The sequence below is a fragment of the Wyeomyia smithii genome, chromosome 1, assembly GCF_029784165.1.
Source record: "Wyeomyia smithii strain HCP4-BCI-WySm-NY-G18 chromosome 1, ASM2978416v1, whole genome shotgun sequence".
Classification (NCBI taxonomy): domain Eukaryota; kingdom Metazoa; phylum Arthropoda; class Insecta; order Diptera; family Culicidae; genus Wyeomyia; species Wyeomyia smithii.
The window spans coordinates 197,310,780-197,337,937 of NC_073694.1; the positions used below are offsets into that span (position 1 = coordinate 197,310,780).

At 43.5% G+C, this 27,158-nt stretch overlaps 2 protein-coding genes and 1 pseudogene across 3 annotated transcripts; all 3 read right to left on the bottom strand.

The window, feature by feature from the left end:
* Positions 1-8,454: 8,454 nt before the first annotated feature.
* Positions 8,455-10,188, bottom strand: LOC129729963 (juvenile hormone esterase-like). Of its 2 annotated transcripts, none has more exons than XM_055688905.1 (2): positions 8,708-10,188; positions 8,455-8,646 (listed from the first exon to the last, which is right to left on the bottom strand). In XM_055688905.1, the coding sequence occupies exons 1-2, from the start codon at positions 10,183-10,185 to the stop codon at positions 8,460-8,462; spliced, it is 1,665 nt and encodes a 554-aa protein (XP_055544880.1). In that variant the 5' UTR covers positions 10,186-10,188; the 3' UTR covers positions 8,455-8,459. The 2 variants fall into 2 exon arrangements, with proteins under 2 accessions (XP_055544880.1, XP_055544872.1); XM_055688897.1 differs by having other exon boundaries at positions 8,702-10,188.
* A 79-nt stretch (positions 10,189-10,267) lies between these two features.
* On the bottom strand, positions 10,268-11,951 carry LOC129718417 (juvenile hormone esterase-like; annotated as a pseudogene).
* A 506-nt stretch (positions 11,952-12,457) lies between these two features.
* LOC129718416 (esterase E4-like) lies at positions 12,458-14,267 on the bottom strand. The gene is made up of 2 exons (XM_055669187.1): positions 14,192-14,267; positions 12,458-14,129 (listed from the first exon to the last, which is right to left on the bottom strand). Exons 1-2 carry the CDS (start codon positions 14,246-14,248, stop codon positions 12,498-12,500), a joined length of 1,689 nt encoding a protein of 562 aa, XP_055525162.1. The 5' UTR covers positions 14,249-14,267; the 3' UTR covers positions 12,458-12,497.
* Between the last annotated feature and the right edge of the window lie 12,891 nt (positions 14,268-27,158).

The window sequence follows — 27,158 nt, forward strand, 5'->3', positions numbered from 1 at the left end:
ACTGCCCATAATCGCATACCAGTATAGATTTTCATTATTTTTGTGTTGAATATCAAGTTCCATTTATTTCTTGCTTAACTATCGATGAGAATACAAAAATGTTGGTTTTATTCCAAAAAGTCAGAAAAATAGGAGAGTGGTATTCAAGACACGACCGCAAGACGTTGGACTACGTAATTCTTTTATTCCATTAAAACAAATAATAGAGAGAATTGCAACTCTAGTATTTGCTGCAATTTTGTCTAACAGTGCATTTCTGAATGCTGAGACGTTAAAACGTTATAAATAATAATATATACTAAAAGAATGGATATCTTTTATATCTTTAATCGCTGTCATTTCATACATATTCGAATCAAACCTTTGTTCGTAGCTGCACTACCAAGACAATCATTTAATTGAGCGAATTGGTAAAATTTTCCTATCTAAGTAAAAAGCAAACTTAACGAAACGAAACTATCGTTTCGATCACCGCTCTGGTTCTGCTGCAGCTCAGTTTCGCCACTGGAATCAGCCACCGCTGCTGATTATTCAGGACCGGCCTTCCACTTGTTAACGAATGACTATGAGGCGACGCAGGCTATTATATAGCTCAAAGCAAAAATCCATCCGCGAGCAAAGTAGAAGCGAGCATGTGATTGGTTGAATGTGCACGACTTTTAACACAACTTTTAACTAGTTTAGTATCGAAAACATATTTAAATTATTATATGACAATCTTGCGCAATATTTCCCCTATCAATCAAGCCATTGGTGTTTAGAATCTGTTTAGTGGTAATAATAAAAGAAGCATTTTAAAACGGTGTTGAAACACCTGTTGCACCGAAAGCGAGCTCGTTATTGGTTGTAAGCTGCGAGACTGTTTACAAAGTCAGATCGGTTGTATCCGTTAGTGTCGACTGTGCTTGTGAAGAGAGGTGGTGATCGGTTGCTTGGTATGATTTACACAATCGATGTGATTTATCAATTTTTCAATAGTGTATCTCGAACAATAGGTTATTTTTGTTACATAAATTCAACCGTAAAAGAATTTCTGATCGGTTGATACCAAAACCTCGAAATTCTGAAAAGAAATGACTGATATATAAGCTCTCAAAACCTGACCACTTTTCCCTGGTTTTTCCTGGTTGAATTACTAGATTTTCAAATTCAGGTGCCTAACTTCGATATAGACGTTAGTCCAACGTCAAAAAGTGAGGTCAATCTGTCCCATCTTAAAAATATTCGCTTATCAGTCCCACCAGATGTTTTTTCTGAGTATGGCCATATTTTTATATAACAAATATTTGGTGCAGTTTCCAAAAAGATCCACACAAAAGTTAATTTCAAGTAATCACTTAAACTGCAGTTTTTGCTGTTGGTTCGTTCCAGAAAAGTTTCTTGGCTTCGTCATTCAGGGAGATAATAGCCTTGAATAGGCCCGGATTTAAAAGGGGCAAGGGGGGAAATTTCCCCGGGCCTTCCGACACGAGGGGCCCTCCATAGTCCTGGGCCTGGGTAATGCTTCTTCTGTAAGGTGGTAATTTCTTCTGGATGATCTGCTTCAAGTGATCATTCAATTGAAATTGTCGGAACTCAGAAGAAATAGTTTTTAGTCGTTTAGCTTTTCATCGCCGTCGTCACTGTTGTAATGAAACTCCCCCTCTCAGTACCACTTCTCCAATCTGCTAAATGCACGGATTAATGCGGGCTAATTTAATTTAGCACGTATTGCGAAACACTAAAGACGTAAGAAAGGAAATTGTCCAGCAACTTATTCAAGACTTCAACCTTTTATTTTGTTTTTCTTCAACGACGACCTTAAAATCTTGGTTAGTAATGGATGTACGTCTCCGCCATTCTCCATGCAGCACAAAAGCTGTCTGTGGTCATTAAATTAATGTGTGCCCATATTCAAAATACTCTAGAAAAATATAACCTCCTTCTTCATAGAGCGGTTGAGAGCCAGACTGGTATGCGATCAGTGTTGTTAGTCTCACTCATAAACAACATGTAACATCCAAGTGAGGTTCTCGTAGCTGTCAATAGCACACACTGGAGCATTCTTCTTTCAAGCTTTCGTTCTTTATCGCTGTCTTCCTTGCTCGCATTCGCTCCGAAGATCATATGCACACACGCGCGTCTACTCTTCTACTCACGTGGAGTCCCCTTCTCGCAAGCACAACCAGCTGAGTACAATTGTTTCAAGATGCATTACAAAGTTGTGGAGGGACAAAAAAAAATATTTTTTTTTTTGCATTAGGCTGCTATAAAAAACTCACCAAAGCAGTCCGATACTCTACACGTTCCAGTGTGCGATACTTTACAGATTCTTCCCCCACGTTCGGCTGTCGGTGCACGAAGCAAAACCGGGTAGATGAAGAAAGCATTTTCGTTTTCTAGCACAGTTTTTCAAGCACTTCTCCTAGTCGAGCAGTTTTAGTCGAATACTCCTACTTGCTAGCAGGAACTCGCGTACTTTTTTACAGTCCCTGAGTAGCAATACAAAAGACTTTTAACGTGTCGGTGCTTGCTTGCTGCTACTAAGGGGAATGCATGAAAAAGAAAGAGTATCTCGAAGGCGTGTGTGCAAAAGACTTGAGAAGCGTAGCATATGTTTCGTTCTCAAACAGAAAGGAGGAGAAAGGTTTTGCTTCTTGCTCGCTTTGCAACGCTGTTTTTCATTGAAATTTTTACGAAAAAAAGGAATTCTTTACTAAAGAAGTTATGATAAAGGTCTGTTTCATTATATTATGTCTAAAAAATAGGAATAACCCAAAACATAGTACAGTACCCAAAACAAGAAAAATATCTTCAAGCCCCGTTTTCTCAATTCGATGCTTTTCATATGGGACTGATATGCGATTATAGGCAGTACAGAAGATGTCAAAATGGGCTGCATACTCAATCCGCTCATGGAAAGCTGGATTAGAGTCGTTGATCAAATTACAGATTAAGGAAGATCGGTTGTTGTCGTAAAACGACCCCCATTGCGAGCAGTGAGAGTTGAAATCTTCCTTTTCTGATCGAGTAATGAATGCACAAGGGGTGTTTGGTGTCCCAGGAAGCGGTGGGTACTCCTGGTTCGATTTAAAATTACAACCGGGTGGTACTTGCTCCGGTTTTTTTCACCGGTTCCTTTTTGCGTTGGCTTAATGGTCATTCCGCTAGGGGTTATCTTACGGCCTTTCCGAAAAGATTGGGATAGTTAATTATTCTTCTGTTCCTAGATCTGCCTAGCAAAACATAAGAACAGCCTTCGTTGGGGTCGCCACATATACCCTCATCGGTTGACAAAAAGGAAAAGATGTTTTCTGTCGAGGGAGGCTCAGGGGGCGCTTAATTGTACGCGGTGTTCCGATAGGTCATGCCGAATTCCCTCGAAATGAAGGCACTTCTCAGTTTCTCTACTCTAAGCGGTCTCAGCATGACTGCCTCCGCATTTGCTGCAGCGTGCCTTCGGTAGGTGGCTGTGTGACCTAACTGCTTGCAGTTTTGGCAGTGCACCCAACTGTAAGTGTTGATATTGTTGAAAAACTTGCACGCGATGGTCTGAAATCTTGCGACACCGTTAAAGTGGTCTCATTGGTCAAAAAAGGTCTCGACCCTAAGACGCTCAACTTTATTTCATTTTAAGTCGGTGTTCCGCTGGAATTCAAAGATGTAGCTTTGAGACCCGATACTTGGCCTCAAGGAATACTATTCACACACACTCAGTATCTTACGCCCACAGTAGGACAAAACAATAATGGAGCTGTTGGGTTCTTAACCGACACTCCAGCTGCCTCCACCACGCCAGCCCCTTATGGATCTTTAGTGCTGGTTTCCGATTCAGCTCAGACACCTGTAACAGACGAGGTTTGACAGCCGATTCTCCAGTTAAGCTGAGACGCACCGTGAAAAGCATTTTGGAAGCCTCTGACTCCCCTAACCCAGTCGCGCACACTTCGTTAGTCAAAGTCGTCTCGGCCCTGTGGCTAGTGGTGAGAACGAGGTCTTCCAACTTGCATACTCAGGCAAGTACTACTTTGACTCAGGTTTATCTCTGTGTGATGAAGTTTCCCGCACTCAGGTGACTACGAATTTTCCCGAGCTCGACAATATCCCTTCATTCCCGAACGTTATTCTGTCGCATCATCAAACCACCCTACCGAGTTTCCGGAACCATGACATCGCTGCGGTATCAGCAGAGCATCACCTACTTCTACCGGGAAGTCGGAACGCATTGTATACAGCATAATGGAAGCTCCCAATCCCTCTGACACAGTCCTGCCCACTGCCGCCTTCGTTCACCATAGTCGTTCCGATCCTGTTGTCAGGTGTGGAGACTGCGGTTTCCAGCAGTGTTACACAATTGGAGTTACGGAACCACTCCATGAGATCTGACACTCGAACTCGCTCATCCGTCTCGTCCGACTTGCTGATGTATTACCAGAACGTCGAAGGAATTAATTGCTCTCTAACCGAATACAAGCTTGCTTGCCCTGATTCCTGCTACGACATCTACGCCTTCACGGAAACCTGGTTAAATGCCAATACGGTGTCGAATCAACTGTTCGATGAGTCGTATGCTGTATACAGAGAGGACCGAACCCCAACTAATAGTGATAAACGTTCAGGGGGCGGTGTTTTGCTGGCCATCCGCTCTTGCCTCCAGGTTACTCCGAAATTGAACAACTCTGGATTTCGGCAACCTTGTCAGGCGTGAACACCTTCATCGGCGTTGTATATCTCCCGCCCAACCGTGTCAATGAGCTTGCAGTTATAGAGAAACATATTAACTCACTTCATTGGATCGTTTCTCAAACAAATGCAACGGACAACATTATCGTTATCGGCGACTTCAACCTTCGCAGTACCATATGACCGTCGAATTCAAAAGGCTTTTTCTATCCCGACGTCACTCGCTCTGTAAACAGCTTTACATCCGCATGTTTGTTGGATGCCATCTGCACAGCTTGCCTTAGACAGCTGAACGGGGTTCTCAATGAAAAATGAAAATATACAGTAAAACTTGAACTGCGACGTCAAGAGCGCGCTATCTCATAGCTAATACTCAGTACAGGAGTATCAACAAACAATTGTTTCATGCACACCTTAATCGTTTGCAACGCGATCTGAGACGGAAGCCGAAGGGATTCTGGCGCTATGTTAGTATTTAGAGGAAGGAAACTGGTCTTCCTACATGTATGCGAAATGGCAATCGCGAGGCTTCTACCATGGAGGAAATAGCCTCTCTTTTTCACGAACAATTTAGCAGCGTTTTCCTGGATTTACCAGCCAGCTCCGATGCTATCATCAGCGCTACTGCGAATGTTCCTGTCTTCCCAGATATCGGTCCTCACCACTCGATAACTAGGGATGTTATTATTACAGCAGCCAAGCAGCCTCCAGTGTTGGCCCAGATGGCGTTCCAGCCGTTGTCCTCAAAAACTGCATCTATGCTCTTGCATCCCCGTTAGCAGTGATTTTCAATTCTTCGCTTACTCATGGTGTCTTCCCAAGCTGCTGGAAAAACTCTTTTGTCTTCCCGGTTCACAAAAAAGGATGTAAGCATACCGTTTCCAATTATCGAGGAATTGCCGCCTTGTGTGCTTCGTCAAAGCTTTTCGAGCTGGTAGTTCTGAACTTTTTGACACAGAAATGCTCGCAGTATATTTCGTCAGACCAGCATGGCTTCGTTCCGAAACGCTCCACTACCACTAACCTTGTATCATTCACCTCTTTTATCGTGCTGGATTGAAATCCGTACACCTAAGCACATGATAATCTTCGACGGACAATATAAAATCAAGAAATCACATATTGCTTTAAACTGACATGTTTAGTTATAGGTCTACTTATATTTTATCACTATTTTCCAGCAAAATGATTAAAATCACTCCGAAACTCGAAAAAATCATGTTTAAATAGAACATGTTTTGAATCGAAATCCGTACACAGTTTTTTGTCTGAATCAAAACCCGTACACTTTTGAATCGAAATCCGCACACACGCGATATAGACTGGATCAAAGTCCATACAACAATAAATCAAACTTCGTATAGATGAAGAAGTACAAAAATGAACATCTTTTATTTATAATTTATCTTTAAATTACCGAATAAGTATATTTTGAGGATCAACTGGCTCCTAAAGTTTCACACGGTTTTCTAATTTTTGATATCAGCTGAAATAGTGCAATTTTCGTAGCGTTTCGTAGTAACCGTACGTAACGTATGTACATGTAGCTATCATATGAATTTTCACTTTTATAATGCTTAAAACTGAAGAAAAACATCAAGGTGTACAGATTTCGATACTGTACGGGTTTCGATCCAGCACGGTACGGCATATGGAAAAAAAGTCGCAGGTAGATGCAATTTACACTGATCTTTCTGCTGCATTCGACAAAATGGATCATGAAATTGCTTTGGCTAAATTTGAAAGATTAGGCATTGGCGGTAGTCTTCTTTCTTGGCTGCGCTCGTACCTGACTAACAGAAACACTTTCGTTAAAATAGGTGATCATGTTTCGTTCCCATTCCAAGTGAAATCCGGCGTTCCACAAGGTAGCCATCCCGGACCATTCTTGTTTCTGTTGTTGTTCTGAAATACCAGAAGAAATCTTACGCTGATGATCTGAAACTTTACTATGTTATTGAAAAAACGAGTGATGCCCTCTTTCTCCAAAATGAACTGAACGTCTTTGCGGCTTGGTGCAAGACGAATCGAATGGTCCTCAATGCTTCCAAATGCTCTGTGATATGCTTTAGGCGTAAGCGACAGCTAGCTTTCACCGACTACGTCTTAAGCGGCACTGTGATAAAACGCGAGAGCACCGTGAAAGACCTGGGAGTACTTCTAGATTCTTCACTTACGTTTAAAAATCAAGTGTCATACGTTGTTTCGAAAGCATCATCTCAGTTAGGATTCATCTTCCGATTTGGCAAATACTTCCAGGATGTGTACTGCTTGAAGGCTCTATATTGTGCTTTAGTACGGTCAACGCTCGAGTACTCAGCCGTCGTATGGGCGCCATATTACCAAAACGGAATCAATAGAATCGAGGCGGTTTAACGGAAGTTCGTACGTTTTGCGCTGCGTCATTTGCCGTGGTGTGACCGGAATAACCTGCCTAGATATACTAAGCGCTGCAGGTTAATACATCTGGATGCTCTCGACGTCAGAAGAGATGTCGCTAAAGCCTGCTTTATCAGCGACTTGCTAACTTCTAATATAGATTGCCCCGAGCTTCTCAGTCGTCTGAACGTAAACACCCGTAGACGTGCTCTTCGGTCCCATATGTTTCTTAGCACAGGCAAATCCAGGACGAACTACGGGATGCACGAACCGATGAAATGTATGTGTCGCGTTTTCGACAATTGTTTTGAATGTTTCGATTTTAATTTGTCCAGACGTGTAATTAGAAATAACTTTTTGAGAGTGTTGTCTGTTTAAGTTAGTCTTTACTTGTTGACTTTAGTTCTAGTTTTAGTCATTGGGGTTGTTTCTACCTGTTGACTGTACAAACAAATAAATAAATTAAAAATTAAATTTGCATGACTCGCGGCACAGGAGGATGTAGTTCGGCATTGCGGATTCAGCGAATGTTACCCGGAAGGACTTTGAAGAAAGGATTTCCTTTATCCCTTTTTCGATGGATACTGATTGCAATTGCTTGTAATCCAGTGTCTTCACATTTGGCATCATGGAGTTCTTGAAAAAAACCCCACTCCACAATGCAAAATGTCATCGACAGTGCGATTCCCCTCGGTAACCACACCGTCTACATCCTTGGCAGGGATGTACACGCGGTACTCCCTCGTGAAGAGTCTAACCTTTATAATTTCAGCTACGTCCGGAAACTGTTTTGCCAGGTTCTTGCCGATTTGTATTATGTTTAGTGGCTTCTTAATGGGCCCAAAAAAAACTTCAAACGGACTTTACGCGGCATCTGGGTAAGCTTTTACCCGTACTTCCGGTACCCTTGATATAGGGTTAGGTAAAGGGGAAGGTGGAGGGGTTAACCAACGGTTGACGGTGTGGGGAAATTCCTTCGGCTGCTGTACGGTTGATATAGCACTACACTGGTACCAAAAGAATGAACCACATGGGTACCGTCTGTACACAATGCATAGTTTTCTACACTGCTAGAGGCTAACCAAAGCCCGATGGCTCCGGCTTCTGCATTGCTTTTGTTATCACAGCACCGGTATCGAAAAAAGGAACCACACGCGGACCGTCTGCACACAATACACAGTCTACTACCTTTTTTTATTCGAACGAGTTTATAGCGTAACGATTCTCGTTTGCTTTTTATCGCAACGAAAGCAGAGAGCTTGTGAAAAACGCAATTTAGCGTCTATTGTTTACCAACGAGACTGTAGGGACGAAATTAGCTGTAATCAATAATAGAGACAATGGAAAGTTAAAAAATACACACATTGGTTTATGATACATAGACATTTTATGGCAACCTTGTTTCTGGGTGCATATTTTTACAGAAAAGGATTATTAGCGTAGGACTCCTGCAGATTGTGCCACAACGAAAGCCTACCCAAGCTGGAAGCATCTTCAATGATTAAATCTTGTCCAATGTTTAGCAGCGCTGGATTGTTAGTGCCCGCCTGAATATCAGGCCAAACGACGTTCTGCAGAAGGGAATCTGCTTCAGGAGTAGGATTGCTGAAATGATAGATCTATAGACTAGGCTGCTTTGAAATTGACGTTAGTTAAGTACCCGTACTTAACGAAATTCGCCCACATCCGAACCATTCGGCTGCTCACGGTCAAGGCGTGTCTGGCTGGCGGAATAGTAACACCTAGCTGCGAAGCTATTTCAAACAAATAAGGCAATTCGTCGGTATGGACAGCTCCTGGGTGGGTAATCTGTAGCATTTGCTTGTACAAATTCAAATCTCCGTCATAGGAAAATTGGTAGTAAAACACCGGAGTCTGTCTGTTGGCATGGAATCGGGCAGCATAATCGATTGCAAACGAAAACATGTGATCCCCGTAATATTGTGCCCATTCGAAATCTAGCGACGCTCCAATGGGTTGGCCTTGGAAGTAGTATTGCTGGAAGGCATTGATGACACTCGCTGACGCTGACGTGCTTGCCGCGATGTTCCAGAAATAGGGGACCAGTAGATGTGGATTGGAATTGAATTGACTCCACATGGTCGAATCAACCAGCAGCTCCAGAGTAGTGAAGAATGATCCCTCGATATCGTTAAATCCCAGCATCAGCGGAACCTGGCTCTCATCACTTAGCATAAGATTCATAGGTTTATCAGTTAAAGCTCTTTCTTCTGGCGAGCTGGCTGGCTCTACCGATGGAGCAAAATCCATAGACCGCAGGTATCTGGGAACCGGAATTGTTACCAGATCGTACTGAAGTGGAACTAAGCTGTGTGCCGGCAACCCTCTGAGTTCCTGAACATAGCTTAAGCTATCGGTTGATAGTTGTAGATTTGTTGCAAGTCTGTCAGCAAAGAATCTTGGGTTATCCTGGAAACCAAACGGAACCAACGAGACCCCACTCTGAGCAATCGCTTTATGAAATAAGCCATCCGCCATTCCGGAGAGATATATGAAATGTACTAGAGAGCCTCCGGCAGAATTTCCAGCAATAGTAACACTGTTCGGATCTCCCCCAAAAGCAGCAATATTCCGTTGTACCCAACGAAGAGCTTCGATGCAGTCCTTCAAACCCCAGTTTCCTTGGGCGTACTGATCCCCAGTGCTTAGGAATCCGAGTGCCCCCAGTCGATAGTTTATCGTCACCAGTACAATATCCTCCATTATCATCTTTTGCTCATTGTAAACATCATTATTTCCGGAACCGGCACTGAACGCTCCACCGTGAATCCAAAACATCACCGGGCGTAATCCGATCAAGCTCCTACTGTATATGTTCAAAAACAAACAATCCTCATCACCGATAACCTGTCCGGGCAGGATACCAACCTGCGGACAAACGGAACCGTGGCTACTACCATCGCGCACTCCATCCCAGCCAGGATGGCTGACTGGATTTCGGAAGCGCAGCTCTCCTATCGGAGGCTGAGCGTACGGGATTCCTCTGAACGAATAGTACGTACAAAACAAACCGCAAGATTCTTCTGTGCCTTGAATTTCACCGGAAGGGGTGCTAATGATAGGACCATCTCTTGCTCGCACGAAAGGCAACACAAAGGCTACTACAAGTAGTATAGTGTACATCGTTAACCACTTGGTCTCACACTGGAAGGAACCCTCTTTGCTGGAAGAAAGATTACTGGAATTTCGATAAGATTAACTGGAGTTATGACGGCAAACTTTTATTTTATTGATTGATAAAACGCTACAAATGTGAGTTTATTGATAGGGAAAATAAAACGGGTCATTTGCATATCGGTTTTCCAGATCGCTCCATAGGTCCATACGATCCTTATTCGGCTCATTGCCAGCGACGAGATCTTCGCCAATATCCAAATAGGCCATATCACCACCTTGAATCGGAGCCCACAGAACGTTTCGTAGATCTGCGTCCGAGTTTGGCGTGGGATTTCCTGTGGTAGCAAAGTTAGTCCAAAGCCGCACCATTCGTTGACGGACAGTGATGGCGTGGTTTCCCGGAAGTATAGGTATGATAGGGAGATTATCGATGTTCCACAAATAAGCCATTTCGTCTGCATGCACTGCTCCAGGGAAGTCCGTTAGGAAAAGACGGCGCTTCAAAAAGTTTAAATCACCATCGAAGCTGAACTGGTAGTAGAATGTTGGGCTTGAATTAGCGGAAGATGTTAGGCGGATCGTTTTGTCTACGGCATAAATGAACTGCTGGTCTGTATGGAACTTGCTCCACTCTAGCATAATGTCCGGGCCGAGAGCTTGATCCTGCCAGTAGAAATCACGGAATGCTTGGCTCACTGCGCTAGCCTCAGTGGTACCGGCCGGAATATTCCAGAAATGTGGCACGAAAAACCCTGGATTCCGTGTGAACTCGTCCCATACCGTTGAATCTAGTAAATGCTCACGAACCATAAACAAACTTTCGATGCTTGTGTAGCCGATCATTAACGGAACGTGGTTAAAGGTACCAGCGTGCAAAATTTCAATCGGCCGCTGAGTAATGGCGGTGGGCTCGGGTGAGTTCACCGGTTCCACGCTGGGGTCATACTCAAAGGGTTTAAAACCACGAGGAATAGGAATGGCTGTTATGCCTCTTTGAAGCGCCACAAAGTCTGCGATCGGAGTGTAGCGTAGAAGCCGTGTAAGTTCTTCAGTTTCATGTGTATATCCAAAGGCGTCAGCAATATTCTGGGACATTTCCCGAGGATTATATTGGAAACCCCACGGAACTAGCGCTGTCCCTGATTGCGGTATCGCTTTATGAAACAATCCAGCAGCCATCGAAGACAACACCAAGAAATGCACCAGAACTCCTCCTGCACTTTCACCGAAAATCGTCACATTATTTGGGTCTCCTCCAAAAGCGGCTATATTGTCACGCACCACTCGCAGGGCTTCGATACAATCCTTTAATCCCCAGTTACCCTGAGCATGGGTGTCTCCCGTACTGAATCTGGGCAACAGAATCCAAAAATTCCCAAACGATAATTTATCGTAACAACCACCACATTCTCCGTTATTAAGTGCTCCGGTCCGTGCATTCCCGTATCCCCGGAACCCAACACAAAGGCTCCTCCATGTATCCTTACCATCACCGGTCGTGATCCAATTATGTTCTGAGTAAAGACGTTAAGAAAAAGGCAATCCTCGCTTCCAGAATATTCATTAAACGGTGACCACTGCGCACACCCACTACCAAATTCCGTTCCATCACGCACGCCTGTCCATCCACTGTGTGGAACCGGGTTTCTAAACCGCAAATCTCCAACCGGAGGTTCAGCGAATGGAATACCGTTAAACTGGAAATAACTGCAGAACAAACCACAGCTGGCCGTTATTCCCTGCACCTGGCCGCCGGTTGTGGTAATGATCGGTCGACTCTGCAACGAGATTCATAAAGCTAAGTTTTCATCCACTCGTAGAAACAACGGCTTGACTTACCACTTACACTTACACGGCAACAGTGATGGACGCGGTTAGTAATGCAAATAACAGCATAATTTAAGAACTAAGTGAAAGCTCAGTAAGGCTTCATCTTTTAATGAACAACTTGGCTAGATAACAGAATCTGCCGACATGATTACCGTTTTGTTTATTTTGGGGAATTCTCACGGATTTGATTGTTTAGTTGTACACGTCGTACGTTTGACGCAGGAGTTTGCCAATAATTCGAAAAACCGCTGTGTTTGTGTGCCTCGCAATCACAAAACAACAAATTTATAACAAACGCATTGGGAGGTCCATTCGTTACCAGAAACATAAATCAAAACTCGTTCCGTGATAAGATATTCGGCAATTACCCCCTAATACTGCCAGCTGCCAGGTGCGATAAGCTGATCGCCCATCGGATGATTCTTTTTTCGGACTCATGTACGCAATATTCTACGATTAGCACTAGGTTAATTTATTATCATGTTGACCTACGTCATAGGAAATTCGAACGGGTTGTTTGCGTAGTTTTGTTCCAGGTTGGTCCAGGTTGCTACGCGAGCTTGGTTCGGATTGAAACCGGGTACTAAATTTGCGTTAATATCCAAGTATGCCATGTTTCCATTCTGTACTGGTGCCCAGTTAATGTTCTGCAAATCGCTGTCCGAGTTAGGCGTTGGATTTCCATGGAGGGCGAAATTCGTCCACAGACGTAGCATTCTCCTTCGAACCGTTAGTGCTGGATTGCCGGGTAAGATAGGTGTTACTGGAAAATTAGTCATGGACCACATGTACGGAAGTTCGTCAGCATGTACTGCACCTGGCCATGCCGTTAGTAACAACAGGCGTTTCACCAAATTCAAATCGCCGTCGAAACTGAATTGATAGTAATATGTCGCTGCCGTGTTGTGCTGGGCAGTTAATCGTACAGTTTTGTCAATGGCGTAGATGAATTGTTGATCCGTGTGGAATTTAGTCCATTCCAGCATTATTTCATCACTTAGAGCGCGATCTTGCCAGTAGAAATCACGGAAACCTTGACTGACTGCATTTGAAGCGGCCGTGCCCACTGGAATATTCCAGAAATGAGGTACAAAGAATTGTGGATTTCTGGTAAATTCATTCCACACAGTGCTATCAATTCTGTGTTCGTGGATCATAAACAACGACTCCGCATCATTATACCCAATTATGAACGGAACGTGGTTGAAGCTTCCAGCATTCAAAATATCAATGGGTCTTTGAGTTAAAAATGTTGCTTCTGGAGAGTTTGCTGGTTCGGCTGTTGGTACAAACTCAAATGGTTTGAAACCACGGGGAATGGGAATATCGGTCCAACCTTGTTGAAGGCGTACAAAATCACCCTTCGGAGTGTATCGCAACAGACGCACAAGCTCTGCATTGTCGTTGGTTGGATAACCGAACGTAGTGGCGACATGTGCAGCCATCTCTCGAGGATTGTACTGGAAACCCCACGGTACCAAAGCTGTTCCCGATTGGGCGATTGCTTTGTGGAACAATCCACTGGCCATCGAAGACAAAACCAAATAGTGAACAGCTGCTCCTCCAGCGCTTTCTCCGAATATGGTTACGTTATTCGGATCACCACCGAAAGCTGCAATGTTATTGCGCACCCACCGAAGAGCTTCCACGCAATCCTTCATACCCCAGTTACCTTGCGCATGCTGATCACCGGTGCTGAAGAATCCAAGAATTCCGAGACGGTAGTTGATTGTAACAATCACAGTGTTCTCCTGTACAAAATGATCTGGTCCGTAGATCCATGAGTCTCCCGACCCGCCGGTGAAGGAACCGCCATGAATCCAAACCATGACCGGACGGGATCCGATTATGTTCTGTGTGTACACATTCAGGAACAAGCAATCCTCACTTCCTGAATAGCCATCCCCTAGCCTAGCTCCCGATGGACACGACGCTCGATGTTCACTTCCATCTTTGACACCTGCCCAACCCTGATGTGGAACCGGATTACGGAAACGTAACTCATCTACTGGTGGTTCTGCGTAAGGGATTCCGTTAAACGCAAAGTAGCTACAGAAGAGCCCACAGCTCGCTGTTACACCCTGAATCTGTCCACCGGTCGTAGTGATGATAGGCCGGGTCTGCAATTGTGTACGCAAATAGTATTTAACACTAATCGGAGAGTAATGCTGCATTATCTTACCGCATCGCCGTGAATACCGACGCAGGCCAGCGCCAGTAGTGTAAAAATTTTGAACATTCTGCCAGGCGTTCAAGATACTGACTGAGTCCATTAGCTCCGGCAGTGCTTATATAGCTGTTGATAGCCGTTGTTCGCCAAGCTGACATGAATGGGAGCGATAAGATTTTACTTTGGGTGTAGAAACAGGCTGAATAGATAAACTTGACGTAGTTGTAGGCTTATTCGGGAATTTCCAATTGCAATAGAACTCCAAGTAGATAATAAGAAGAGCATTAGGCGGATAAGGGTCTCGATGCCTATGTCTGCTTTTACCCATGCTGAGCAACCTAAGCTGAACAGCTAAAGCCCTTGGTCTCCCCGGGACCGCCGTTAAGCATTACTTCAGGGAGAGGGCCCGTCGTGCTTTTCGCACTTACCTCTATGGGTAGCAGAGCAGCCTATACAGGCCAGTGAGTTAACCGTTAACTAACTGGGGCACGTCGATGGTTTCCCGTCGATTGGTGCCCTGCAAAATACTAACGATCTGTGATGCTGCCGTGATGACCGCATCCCAGATTTCCCTATTTTCGCACATCCTACGCACTATATTCTCTGGCGTGGTGTCCATCCCACTTATTGCCAGCATTTCGTACCGTACCCGCTCGAAGCGCGGACATGTGAAGAACACATGATCTGCGCTTTCTTCCGCACCCGTACAAGCGGGGCACATAGGGGACTCGGCGTACCCGAACCTATGCAGGTAATGCCTAAAGCACCCATGGCCTGACAGGATCTGTGTCAGATGGAAGGTTACTTCCCCATGGCGCCTATTAATTCAGCCTGCTAACTCTGGAATGAGTCGGTGTGTCCATCTACCTTTTGTAGTGTTGGACCACTCCCGCTGCCACCTGGCCATTGAGGATGACCGTATGGTGTTGCGAATACCCCTCGTGTCGCGTTGGTCGAAGCACTCTACATCCTCTTTGACGATGATGCTGATGGGCATCATGCCAGCCAGGACGCAAACCGCCTCGTACGACACTGTTCGGTATGCGCACGCGACCCTTAGGCACATTAGCCTGTACGTACTCTCGAGTTTGCCGCGATGGCACGAGGTACTCAATACCTTGGACCACACTGGTCCTCCATACCTGAGTATGGACGTGGTCACGCTAGCAAGGACTTTGCGCCTGCTGCTACGAACCGCCGAGCTGTTTGCCATCATGCGAGATAGCGCTGCCACAGCAATGGAAGCTTTCTTGCAGGTATATTCGACGTGGCTCCCGAACGTGAGCTTGTCGTCGATCATAACCCCCAGAAGCTTCAACGAGCGATTTGAGGCGATAGTGCATGTACCGGCACTAATCGATGCCTCCTGCTCAGACTTTCTGTTATTTACAACAATAACTTCAGTCATATGGTGCGCTAGCTCCAGTTTCCTGGAGTGCATCCAGTTTTCCACTACGCGTATTGATAGCGCGGCCTTTAACTCTACCTCTCTAATAGACTCGCCATAGACCTCAAGAGTTATGTCATCGGCGAAGCCCACGATCACCACCCCTGGAGGGAGGGTTAGTTTTAACACGCCGTCATACATAGCGTTCCACAGTACCGGACCCAGGATGGAACCTTGCGGTACACCTGAGGTAACCGGAACGCTTTTCTGACCCTCGTTTGTGTTATACACTAGCACTCGATTCTGAAAGTAGTTGCCCAGAATCTTGTACAGCGGCGTCGGCACTCTGAGACTCTGTAGCGCTAAGGCTACGGAGTCCCAGCTGGCACTGTTAAACGCGTTCTTCACGTCAAGCGTGACGATCGCGCAGTAACGAATGCCCCTCCTCTTGCGTTGGATTGCAACCTCAGCCGTTCTGGTGACGGAGAGAATTGCATCCACCGTGGACCTACCTTTTTGAAAACCGAACTGGTTGCTTGATAGACCGTTCTCACTTTCTGTATATTTCACCAGTCTATTGAGGATTACCCTCTCAAGCACCTTGCCCGCCGTGTCCAGCAGGCAGATTGTTCTGTATGCCGATGGGTCACCTGGTGGTTTCCCAACCTTCGGCAACAGCACCAGCCTCTGGCGCTTCCACACGTCCGGGAAGAGGCAGTCGTCAAGGCATTTCTGCATGACCGCCCTGATCAACCCGGGGGCTTCTTTGATGGCCGTCTTGATGGCCAAGTTCGGGATTCCGTCTGGTCCCGGAGCCTTGCCTACTTTCAGGGAGTTTGCGATCTCGATCAATTCATCTTCGTCACCCTTACCGCATCGTCAGCCTCTGCACGGCTGCCGTCACTTACGGTAGGTGGTGACTCGTCAGCCGAAGGCCAGGGACTTGGCTCGTGGCTTGGGAAGAGGCCCTGAATGATCGTTTCTAGCATCGCTGGTGATTGTTCGGCCGGGGCTAACGCACCTCTAGTCTTGGTCATAACGATCCTGTAGGCGTCACCCCACGGGTTCGAATTGGCACTGGCGCAGAGTCGTTCGAAACAGGCTCGTTTGCTGGCTCTGATTGCGCTCTTAAGCGTTGCCTTAGCGGATCTGAATGCGACACCGCGTTCCGCTCTTTGCTCGTCGGAACGTGCGCGTTGCATCCTCCGTCTTGCACGGAGGCATGCATTGCGCAGGCCTGCTATCGTATCGCTCCACCAGTATGTCGGTGGCCTACCCTCTCTAGGCGGACGAGACCTAGGCATCGTGGCGTCGCACGCCCATGACAGCATCGAATTTAGATGGTCCACATCCGGGAGCAGTTCACCCCTTCGTGCTTCCATCTAACCGCCTGCCCAAAAACATCTGCATCGAAATGCAATGTTTTCCAGCCGTAGAAGGATGGAATATTGGCCCTACTCGCTGCTTGCTTCCGCACGCCTACCTCATAGCGGATCGATTGGTGATCGCTATTCGTGTAACTGTCGTCTACTCTCCAGTTCGTGATCAGTCCCGGGCTGCAGAACGTCACATCGATAATCGATTCGGCACCGTTTCTACTGTAGGTGCATTTTGTACCAACGTTAGCCAAGTATAAGTTGAGCTTTGCCAAAGCTTCCAACAAGACCTGGCCCCTCTGGTTTGTACAGCGACTTCCCCACTCGACAGCCCAAGCGTTGAAGTCACCCGCAACCACCAACGGCCATAGGCCCGTCAGTTCCACGGTTGCTTGATCGACCATCTCCGAACGTTTCGGTAGACCAACTTGGCGGAGCATAGCAACTGCAGTAGAATACTCCATCCACTTTGGCTATAACGTACCCCTCACTGGAGGTCGACACAATCTCCTGAACCGGGGACCTGCCTGTCGTGCAAATGGCCGTCTTCCCAGACTTGTCCGATACCCAGTTACCGTTTCCGGTTGGGATGCGGTATTGGTCCGAGACGATGGCCACGTCCGACAACGACTCAGCAGCCGCTTGGTGTAGCAACTGCTGCGCCGCATAGCAGTGGTTCAGGTTTAACTGTATCACCCTCAGGCCTGCGGCTTAGTAGCCGGCCGTGCAGCCGGACCCTTGGGGCCTCCCATGGCGTGTTTGGCGTCCCGTTTACCGGTGCATACCAGACACTTGGGAGGTGCACCGCAGTCCCGTGCCTTGTGGCCTGCGCCACCGCAGCGGCGGCATAAATTGGACCTGTCGGGCCCTTTGCACGACCAGGATTTATGCCCCCGCTCAAAGCACCTGAAGCAAACGTCAGGCTGTTGGAAGGTGCCCAGAGGGCAGACCGACCAACCCACCTTCAACGTGGCCTTCTTCAGGGCCTTGTTACCCTCCGCTAGTGGAAGCTTTATGGTAGCAACCTGGGTGCCGGCCGGGCCCCTGCGGAGACGAACTGCCTCTGCGGTCACTACCACTCCACACTCTCGTTCAAAGGCTTGTGCTATGTCGCACCCTTCGGTGATCTCGTCCAGGTTTTAAAGCTGGAGAGTCACTTCAGGAGTGAGGGCTCGGATTTGAACTTCCTCGCCTAGCACTTCCTGGGCCGTCTTTTTATAGGCACAGCCCTTGCCCTTCGCCTCCTTGCGGAGTTCGAGGATCATCTCGCCGGTGCGTGACCGACGAATTGACCTGACGTCCGTGCCGAGGTCTTTGAGCTTGGGTTCGCCTCTCATGGCCTTCAAGACTTCGGCGTACTTAGACGCATCGGTCTTGAAAATGAGCGCGTCACCCTTGCTCCGCCTACTCGCCCCTTGCGGCTTCTTATTGCGGTCGCCGCGCTTTGCACGTCGTTCCCGCTTCTACCGCTTCTTATTCACCACGGTGGTCCAATCCGTGGCTTCGCCGTTTGCCGGTTCTTTGCTCGGCTGGACCGACGAGCCAGCTTCCTGGCTGTCACCGAATAACCGCCTTCGTTGCGTCTCGATGCCTATGTCTGCGCTGAAAAAACTGCGCACGCTCCATCCTAGTGTTTCATCAATTGGATATGAAAATGACTCTGCATTGTTATATGTAGAATTTTCTTCATCGAATTCAATAATTTGACACTTTCGTTTCAAGTTGTCGCACACATCAACTTACATCCATGAGCCGCACTTCATTTACGTATGATTCCAACATCCCTTTCAAGTGGATTGCACTTGAATCTACCCCACTGTTTCATCACAGTGATTATCATGTGCGAAACACTTTCAGATGAGTTGTTTTGTTTTTATATGTCAAATGAAGTGCCGTTTGTGCTGAAAAGTGGAAAAATGGCGACAGATGTAAAGTCAGCGAGTGTCATACGGCTTAGGAGTTCGACGATTTTCCGGACTACATCTGTAAATTTTTGCAAGGTAAGTGATTTATGTCACGTAAAAGAATCGAATTCTAATCTTATTTCGTCCTTCCAGCACAAGATCATAGAGATAGCAAGTATTTGTTTACTAAAACATCAATTATTTAAATTAAATTAATTGATTTCTTTGTTTGCTTTACAGACTTCTTCAACAGCAAAGGATAGTTTTTATTTTGTGATGAATTTTTATAGTAAAATTTCAATTTAATAAATAAAACAAAAGTTGCATTATATGCAATCATTTCTATGTAAAACTGTTTTCATTTTAATATCGAATAAAAATCATTCGAAGCTCGATAAACATTCTTTCGAGATTCAAAATCCAAACACTTTATGTTTATATGTCATAACACGAGAATTGAAAGTGTTTTCCTTTTGAAAATGAGGTGTTGCACGACAAATAATTCTAAAGTGTTTCGCATATGAATTCTATATGTTTTGGCCAGTAGGGCGAATTCAAGTGCAAAACACTTTATAATGTCGTGTCGATTTCTTTCAGTGTATGAGTATCTGCTGATAACGGGTGACAACTAAGATTTAGGATTTTTTTGAGGCTCTCTTACTTTACACCAAACACGTTCAGAAAAAAATGAAGTATGTATATGTTCCAGTATTCCAGTATTGTTTTGTGCATGCATGCTGTTCTGTTCAAATGGCATCGAAACAAGAAGCATTGTGCAAGCGCCTTGTGCAGTTGTGTGTTTTTGTGTGTGTTTACAATTCATCTCCCACTGGCCGGCAGTGCTTTTATGGAAAAAAATTATCTAGTGCAAGCGCATTGTGCTGTTCTAACTAAACTGCACAAACATTTTAGCAGAAAGTTCACGGTAAACCACTTTGAAAGCGAAACTCTCCTGGTTTGACTGTGTATAGTTTCCTACAAACCTCAACTACAAATGGCTGATTCCGAACCACCACTTCGAATTTTCAAAAGTACAAGACCCGGAAATAGTTAATGCGTTCCCTGTGAAAACGCTATTTTATGTTTGCTTCACCACAGCAAACATAAAATAGCTTTTTCACAGGTGACATATTAACTATTACCCAGTCTTGTGCCTTTGAAAATCCGAAGTGGTAGCTCGAAATCGGTCATTTGTGGCTTCAACACCGTTTTACCTTGAATTATTCTTCAGTGTTTTGTTCTATCACTTGTTATCACTCTCCAGTTATTCGAACAAATTTTGAGAAACTCTGCGGAAATATAAGAAGACTCTGACAAAAATCTGAAGAAATTATGGAAAAACTGCGAACATCTACGAATCAATAAAAATCTGCACACGGGCTCTAAAAATCTGCGTTTTGTAGACAAATCTGCATCTGGTATCTCTGATGAAAAATAAAAAACTGCTCACAAATTGTTGGATAACAGTTGGTACATGGGCAAACTGGCATTTTACATATCCCGAGCAGTTTTTCATTCTTCATTTTAAAATCTAAGGACAATAAATGCCACGGAAAGTTTACTATTAGTCATCAATTAATTAATGTAACCAATTTGCAAAGCCATACTCTTTTTTTCTATTTTTTCGGTTTTAAAGAGGGTTTGCTTAATGTGGTTTTTGCCTCTAAGGATTAAGAATTGTATTTTGCAATGCGTCGGGATTTCTGATACTATTCTTGGAAGTATCTTTAAATACTTTATGATTGATTCAAAATCAACGTCTTAGGTAAAAAACAATAGATGGGATCTGGATGTGGAATGTAGCATAAAGCAAACAATTTCAAAGTCATGATGATGTCAATAAATATTTTGTTTTTTTAATGTGTTCTTGAGGTCAGAAGCACTACAAAACAGGAAATTTGATGGTGCGTCATTCAATCGCCTTATTATCACTAGTCAAGCATGTTTTTTTTTTATTATTAGACTCCAAAAGTGAAGCAAAGCCAGAGAATAACAGACATAACACTTTGAACAATTTTTCACTAAAATCATTGTTCGAATGATACCGAAGTACTTTACGTTAGTAACACTAGCACCATCTGTTGCCATGTTCACGCTGCGTTTCGTATTTCGACATCAGCGCTAGCATATGTGCTTGCGTCAAACTGGGAACCACAAAATATGTATGACATTGCATTACAGCGCCCCAGGTGTTGTTGTCGCGCGATGACTGTTTTTCGATTAGAATGTGTAATGATCGTTTTTTTTTTGTGGCGATGGAGCAAGGTTCCAGTGCTACGTTTGTTAGTCTGTGGTAAAGCCTTGGCGCTACATCCCGATTCCGATCTCGATGTACGATGTACAAGCCAGTCGTTGTAGGTTCGAGTCTCGCCTCGGGAGAGACTGTTAGTGTCAGCAGGATCGTAGCACTGACCCCGCAATTGTCCTGTACACTTAACAGTTGGCTGCAAAGTATGTGTATGCTAAACAGAAGGTCGAGTTCCAAATCGGAGTGTAGCACCAAGGCTTTGCTTTTGTATTTTCTTGACAGTAATCAATCCACTAGATGCTGCTGAAAATTGCTAACCAGCAAGCATTAAAAACAATCTCATGTGTAAGCATTTTTTTCATGATTTTTAAGACCCCATTGTAGCATTCGATTCCCCCTTCCGGCTCTGAGAAAAATTTTAAAAAATATAAGCGTATATACAACCAAAAATACTTGAAATAAAATCACCATACACTCGTGACAGCATTTCATATGATTTTCATTAACTTCGCTCTGACTTAATGTCTTCTGCTTCGAAGGGTTTGTGTTTTGGTTCGAGAAGGAAAGATGTTTATACAACTTCGCGTGATCTATGTCTGTAGAAAACACAGAAAATCTTACGGAATCCGCAAAAAACTGATCCCTGCACTTACCAGCTTTGAAAAGAAACGAGTATCTTGTAATTTTCACTTTTAAAAGCCACAAAGAAACAACGATTTTCTTTTTTGTCAAAACAGATTGTGTGTAAAACCTGTAGTACACTCTTTGTCTAATGGTCAAATATTTGACCTTCTGACATAATGGTCAAATTTATTTGACATCATGCTTGTTGTTAACACGTGTTTGCCCCATGTTAAAATCGGAGAGTGACAAACAATTATATTTGACCAAATTTTTATCCGTCAAAAAGTGACAAATATTTGACGCTCGGTCAAAGAGTGTAATACAGGCTTTAGGAAATCCAAGCAATTGTTTATGTAGCAGGGCTTTCAGAAGATTTCAGAATGCCACAGATAAAAAGATTTCGACAGCTCCCGCTGCAAAACTTTGTGCAATGTTTTAGTGTATTTTAGTATACATTTTTGAAGTAGAATACTTCTCTCAGGAAGTTCGGCTACATAGGGATGTGAAATGAAAATCTAAAACCGAAAAAAGTGGAAAATATGTCCAATTTCAAATGCTAATAAACCGGTTAGTATTCGATGGATTTCCTTCGTTCTTGCAGCAATAGATTGGAAAATCTTCTAAGATTCTTCCCAAAATAAGATAATTGTAATTTCATTATTCACACTATTGTACTATTGAAAATAGTCAAGCCTTGTCAAAACGAAAAATTCGACCTCTGATTGGCCGTTATATGCTTGCTTCCCAAGCACGGTCGACAGAATCATATACCTTGCAATTGAAAACATGCTATTTGGCCTATATAAGAGCCTGTTTCAGCCGGAGCCGCTCATAATAGTTCTAGACAGCGACAACAGCAGTCGTCCTTCCTTAGCAGCAGCACTAGCCCTGTGGTTGGTTACCACGTCTCAGGAGCAGCGCGGTTTTTCTCAACGTGTGTCGCCAGACAGCCATTATTCCCCCCGTGTTGGGGCAGCATGATGATTGCCATCAGGAAATCCAATTTCGGAAATCAGAATGCCTTTTTTAAGGCAAATGAACAAGTCATTGAAAGTTAGTAATTTTCGTCAACGCAAGCAAGCATTCTGTGTTGCATCCTAGCAATTCAAATTTGTCGCACCCGTCTAATTTACTGAATGTGAAATAGCTTCCACAGTGCATGTTGTCCGTGTATCTTAATTCCACCAATGTTAGGGCAGCTCAAAGGTTCGCTCGGCCGTAGGTTAATGTACAGCTCTACTGATGGCTGTACATTAACCTACAGCCGAGCGAATCGGTTCGCGTCGCTTTTCGCGTCTATTCTGGCAGAGGCCTAATGGGAAAGTTGTATCATTTTGTTCAGAAAAATATTATTGTCGGTAATATTACAGAGATGCGATTGCGTAAATCCAATTTTGAATTGAACAATTGTTCTTTTGAGAACAAATAAAACACTTATTTGAAGAGTTAATAGCTTTTGGTACCAATAGCAGTATAGTGACAGCCTCAGCGGTAGATGCAGATGCAGCCGGTACTTCCCTGAGGCCGATGTAAAGGTAAATGGGAGCAGCACGGCGAAACAGTTCGGGTTATGCTTAGACGCGCGTCATTTTTCGTTGTTGATATTCCCCACATGAAACGACGCGCTTTCGTATGATAGCGGTGGTATTAGCGGTAGATGCATTTGCCAACACTTCCTCCAGTAAAGCCGTGTCTAGTTTTCAATGTGAAAACACCTTTCTCATTGTGTTGACCGTGCGCCTTAGTCCTCCCTATCAAGGTAACACAGAGATGTAAGAATTAATGAAGATTTAATTTTGAATTAGAATACTTCTCTCAGGAAGTTCGGCTACATAGGGATGTGAAATGAAAATCTAAAACTGAAAAAAGTGAGAAAAATTTCGAATGCTAATAAATCGGTTAGTTTTCGATGGATTTCCTTCGTTTTTGCAGCAATCGATTAGAAAATCTTCTAAGATTCCTACCAAATGCATGAAATTGCAATTTTATCATTCGAACTATTGTACTATTGAAAACTCTTAAGCCTTGTCAAAACACAAAATTCGACCTCTGATTGGTCGTTATACCGCGCTTTCCCAAGCACGGTCGGCAGAGTAATGGACCTAGTAAATTGGCCTATATAAGAGCTTCATCAGATAATAAACAAACAATTCATCGGATATTAAATTGAACAACTGAAATTTGACGAAAACAAATGATTATTTGAAGAGTTAATATTTTCTCGTTTTGCGCTATAATCCAAAGTTAATTATCTTCATCTACATGCATACTCTGATTATTATTACGTGTTTGCGTCGCTTAGTGTTTGGCTACGGTCATGCATAACGCAAAGAACGGCGCGATGCGATTCGGCAAGACGAAATCTGTTGAAATGTATAGCTCTACTTCGCCTTAAAAAGAGCTGTACATTTCACCACGGTAAGGCGAATCACATCGCGCCGGCATTCGCGTTCTGCATAACCGTAGCCTTTGTTCCGTTCCCGTTTAATGATGTCGTTTTAAATGTGCACATTACGATTCGGCAGCACTTCAACTTCTCATTTGCACAAAATTTAAAAATATTCAATGAACTTCATTCAAAATATCAAACAAAAAGAAATTACAATACTGCCAATGAACGGTCAACGTTTATTTACTAGAAAATACTACGAGGTATACAGCCCTAGGGTTGTATGAAATGGTGACGTGGGACTAAACACTGTAATTAGGGGATTTTTTGCTACAAAATATACAGAGTCTGCAGACAGAATCAATGTGTTTGCTCAGCGACTGTACGTATTTTTATTTTCAGCCTCCCTGGAAATCATTATTTGGAATATATTCAACAACACTCAAAAGAATATCGTTTATATTTGGCGATATTATGCCTGTAGTATTTTTTTTTGTGCAAAAAATATGTATTTGACAAGGCACAAGCATATCGTGCTTGTTGAAGAAGCACAAAGAATTTCTCGTAATGCGTCAAAGTCAGAATTAACTCTATATCCTCAAAAACCAAATCCAATAATACTTACGTTATCATAATGAATGGTTTTGTTTTATTTAACTGTAATTAAATCAAATCTATAGTATGGATCTTACTTTCAAAATAATATGGAAGCCTTTACAAAGGTTCATCAATTGGCAAACAGAAGGAAATATTTTAAACAAAATTATTAACAAGTTCCAGCAAAAAATCGTAGCAATCCTCAATTACATTTTTTTTTGCTTGACAATTTATTTTATTTGCCTACAACTACATTCGCTGTATTACGGAGACAGGAAATATACGTTTATTATGGTAAAGCTTAGAATAATCATATATCATCTAACAATTTTGAAATTTAAAAGAGATTCTGTACGAATCTCACTAAATAAACAAAAAAAAATCACAAGCATTCGCAGGCTCTTACTCTTCTATAAATGTATATATTTAGGAATTTACTCTTTCGATACTATCCGGTCAAGATTATTTAGTGAATATCGAAGATAAAATTAAATAAATATCCGTTGCAAAAATTTACAATTCTTGTTGAGTAATTTATGGCAATCATATTTATGAGATAAACTTTCAATCACCATCAACAGCAGCATTGCCGTTTTTCCTCAATTGCATACAAAAAGAAATGTACGAACAAAAGTGTACCACTGCAATACGAATAGTACCGCTGCAGTACGAATAGAAGTGTACCGCTGAAATGTACGAATAGAAGAGTACCACTGCAATCATAGACGACGAGAGACCTGCGGTTCTTTACTCCACTGGTACTGTTGCTTTTACCGGCATGTTTTCTTTCAAGACATCAGTTTTTATTAGGTTCTTCAGAACCTAACACGCAGGTTTAGAAATTGTTCAAGGATGGGTATTGTTTCAAACTTTTAGGAAAACTTTTACCTTCGAGACATCACATTAGTCTAAGCTCATGGAAGCAAAAATAAATTGACCTATTGGGACGGGGAGGCTCTGTCAATTTTTATTTCGAAATTGATACAGGGAATATCACAGGGAACGGATGGTGTCCATTCACGTTGTCTGTGCTAGGAATGCTCGCATGTAATTGGTTCACTATTGACGTAAATTTGTTATTGAAATTTTTCATCAATTTTACCGCTTAGCAATGAAATTAGAGTGATAATTAGCATATTACAAAATTGTTATACATTTTATCTATCCAACAACATATTGGTTATTATTATCCATCATGTGGTTATGCTGTTATTAACGTTTGAAATCTGACGCAACATTTGCCCGTTTCATTTCCAATTTTACAGAATGCATCCCAGTATAGTAAACAAAGACGTGTCCCACGTCAAAATGACTGACACGCAAGCAGCCGGGTTATCTTTCTTGTAAAAGTATTCTACTTCAACCTTGCGGTCGTGGCTTTGCATACAACCTTCTTGTGATTTTCCTGTAAAAAAATCGGTCTTTCAAAATAAATGCTACGTCGATTTCAGCCTGTCACAAAACGATGATATCCCCCCTCCCCCCATGGATGCTACGTCATTTAAGTATGGTCCCTAATCTCATAGAGGTGAGTGACTTTTCATCTTCGCACACTTGATGCAAATGTGTAGAGTCGTGTAAAGATGCTTTTGTTCTCTTCAAACAGTAAATCATCGCATATCGTTGTTCTAACTTTTCTCCACTTTTTGCGATTTTTTGCCGATTGTGTTCTACAGCTTCTTCCGATTCCTGGCCACGGAAGCAAAGTATATTTAGAACCGAAATTAGATCATACAATAAGGCAATTCACGAGACAGCAGAGTTGGCAGCACGGCTGATTATTGGTACGTGCTCTGAAAACTCGCAGTTAAATTATCGAATTTCGAGTTTTTTGCGAAAAAATTTGCTTGAAAATGAAAATACGTTATCTGTGATATATTCGTTATGCGGTGCTAGTGAAATATCGGTGAAAATGCGAGTGTTTCTAGCGTTGGAGTGACCAATTTATCCACGCTCAAAAATTGCCAAACCAGAAGAGTTGTGCGAGTGTTAGTGCAAACTCTGTATTTCGCACTGGCTAGCGGTGTGTTATGGACGAGCAAAGAACTGCAAGGTGATGTGAGCGAGAAAGATAGCAGCTGAATGGCGTGGTGCTGTGGTGTCGCTTGGTGCTGGTCAGTGTGCATACCATCACCGAGAAAGCATCATCATCGGAATGATCCAGATGAGTATCGTCAGGGCCAACTCTGTTGATATTGGTTAGGTTTTCACTTGCGAAAGTGGAGGAGGGAAATATTTTTGCTTTTGTTTTCACACATAAATTGACAACTGCATATGAGAATTCGCGTAGGTGCGAACAGCCTTAAAAATCTCTTTTACTTGTGGCAGGGCCAATAAGTTTTGTGTCTCGTATTTTTAGAATGCATGGTCGGTTTTGTGTGGTAGTTGACAGCGTGTGAATGATCTGTTTGGCGCACATTTTTTTATTGCCAAGCTGGATTGCTGAGTGCGATG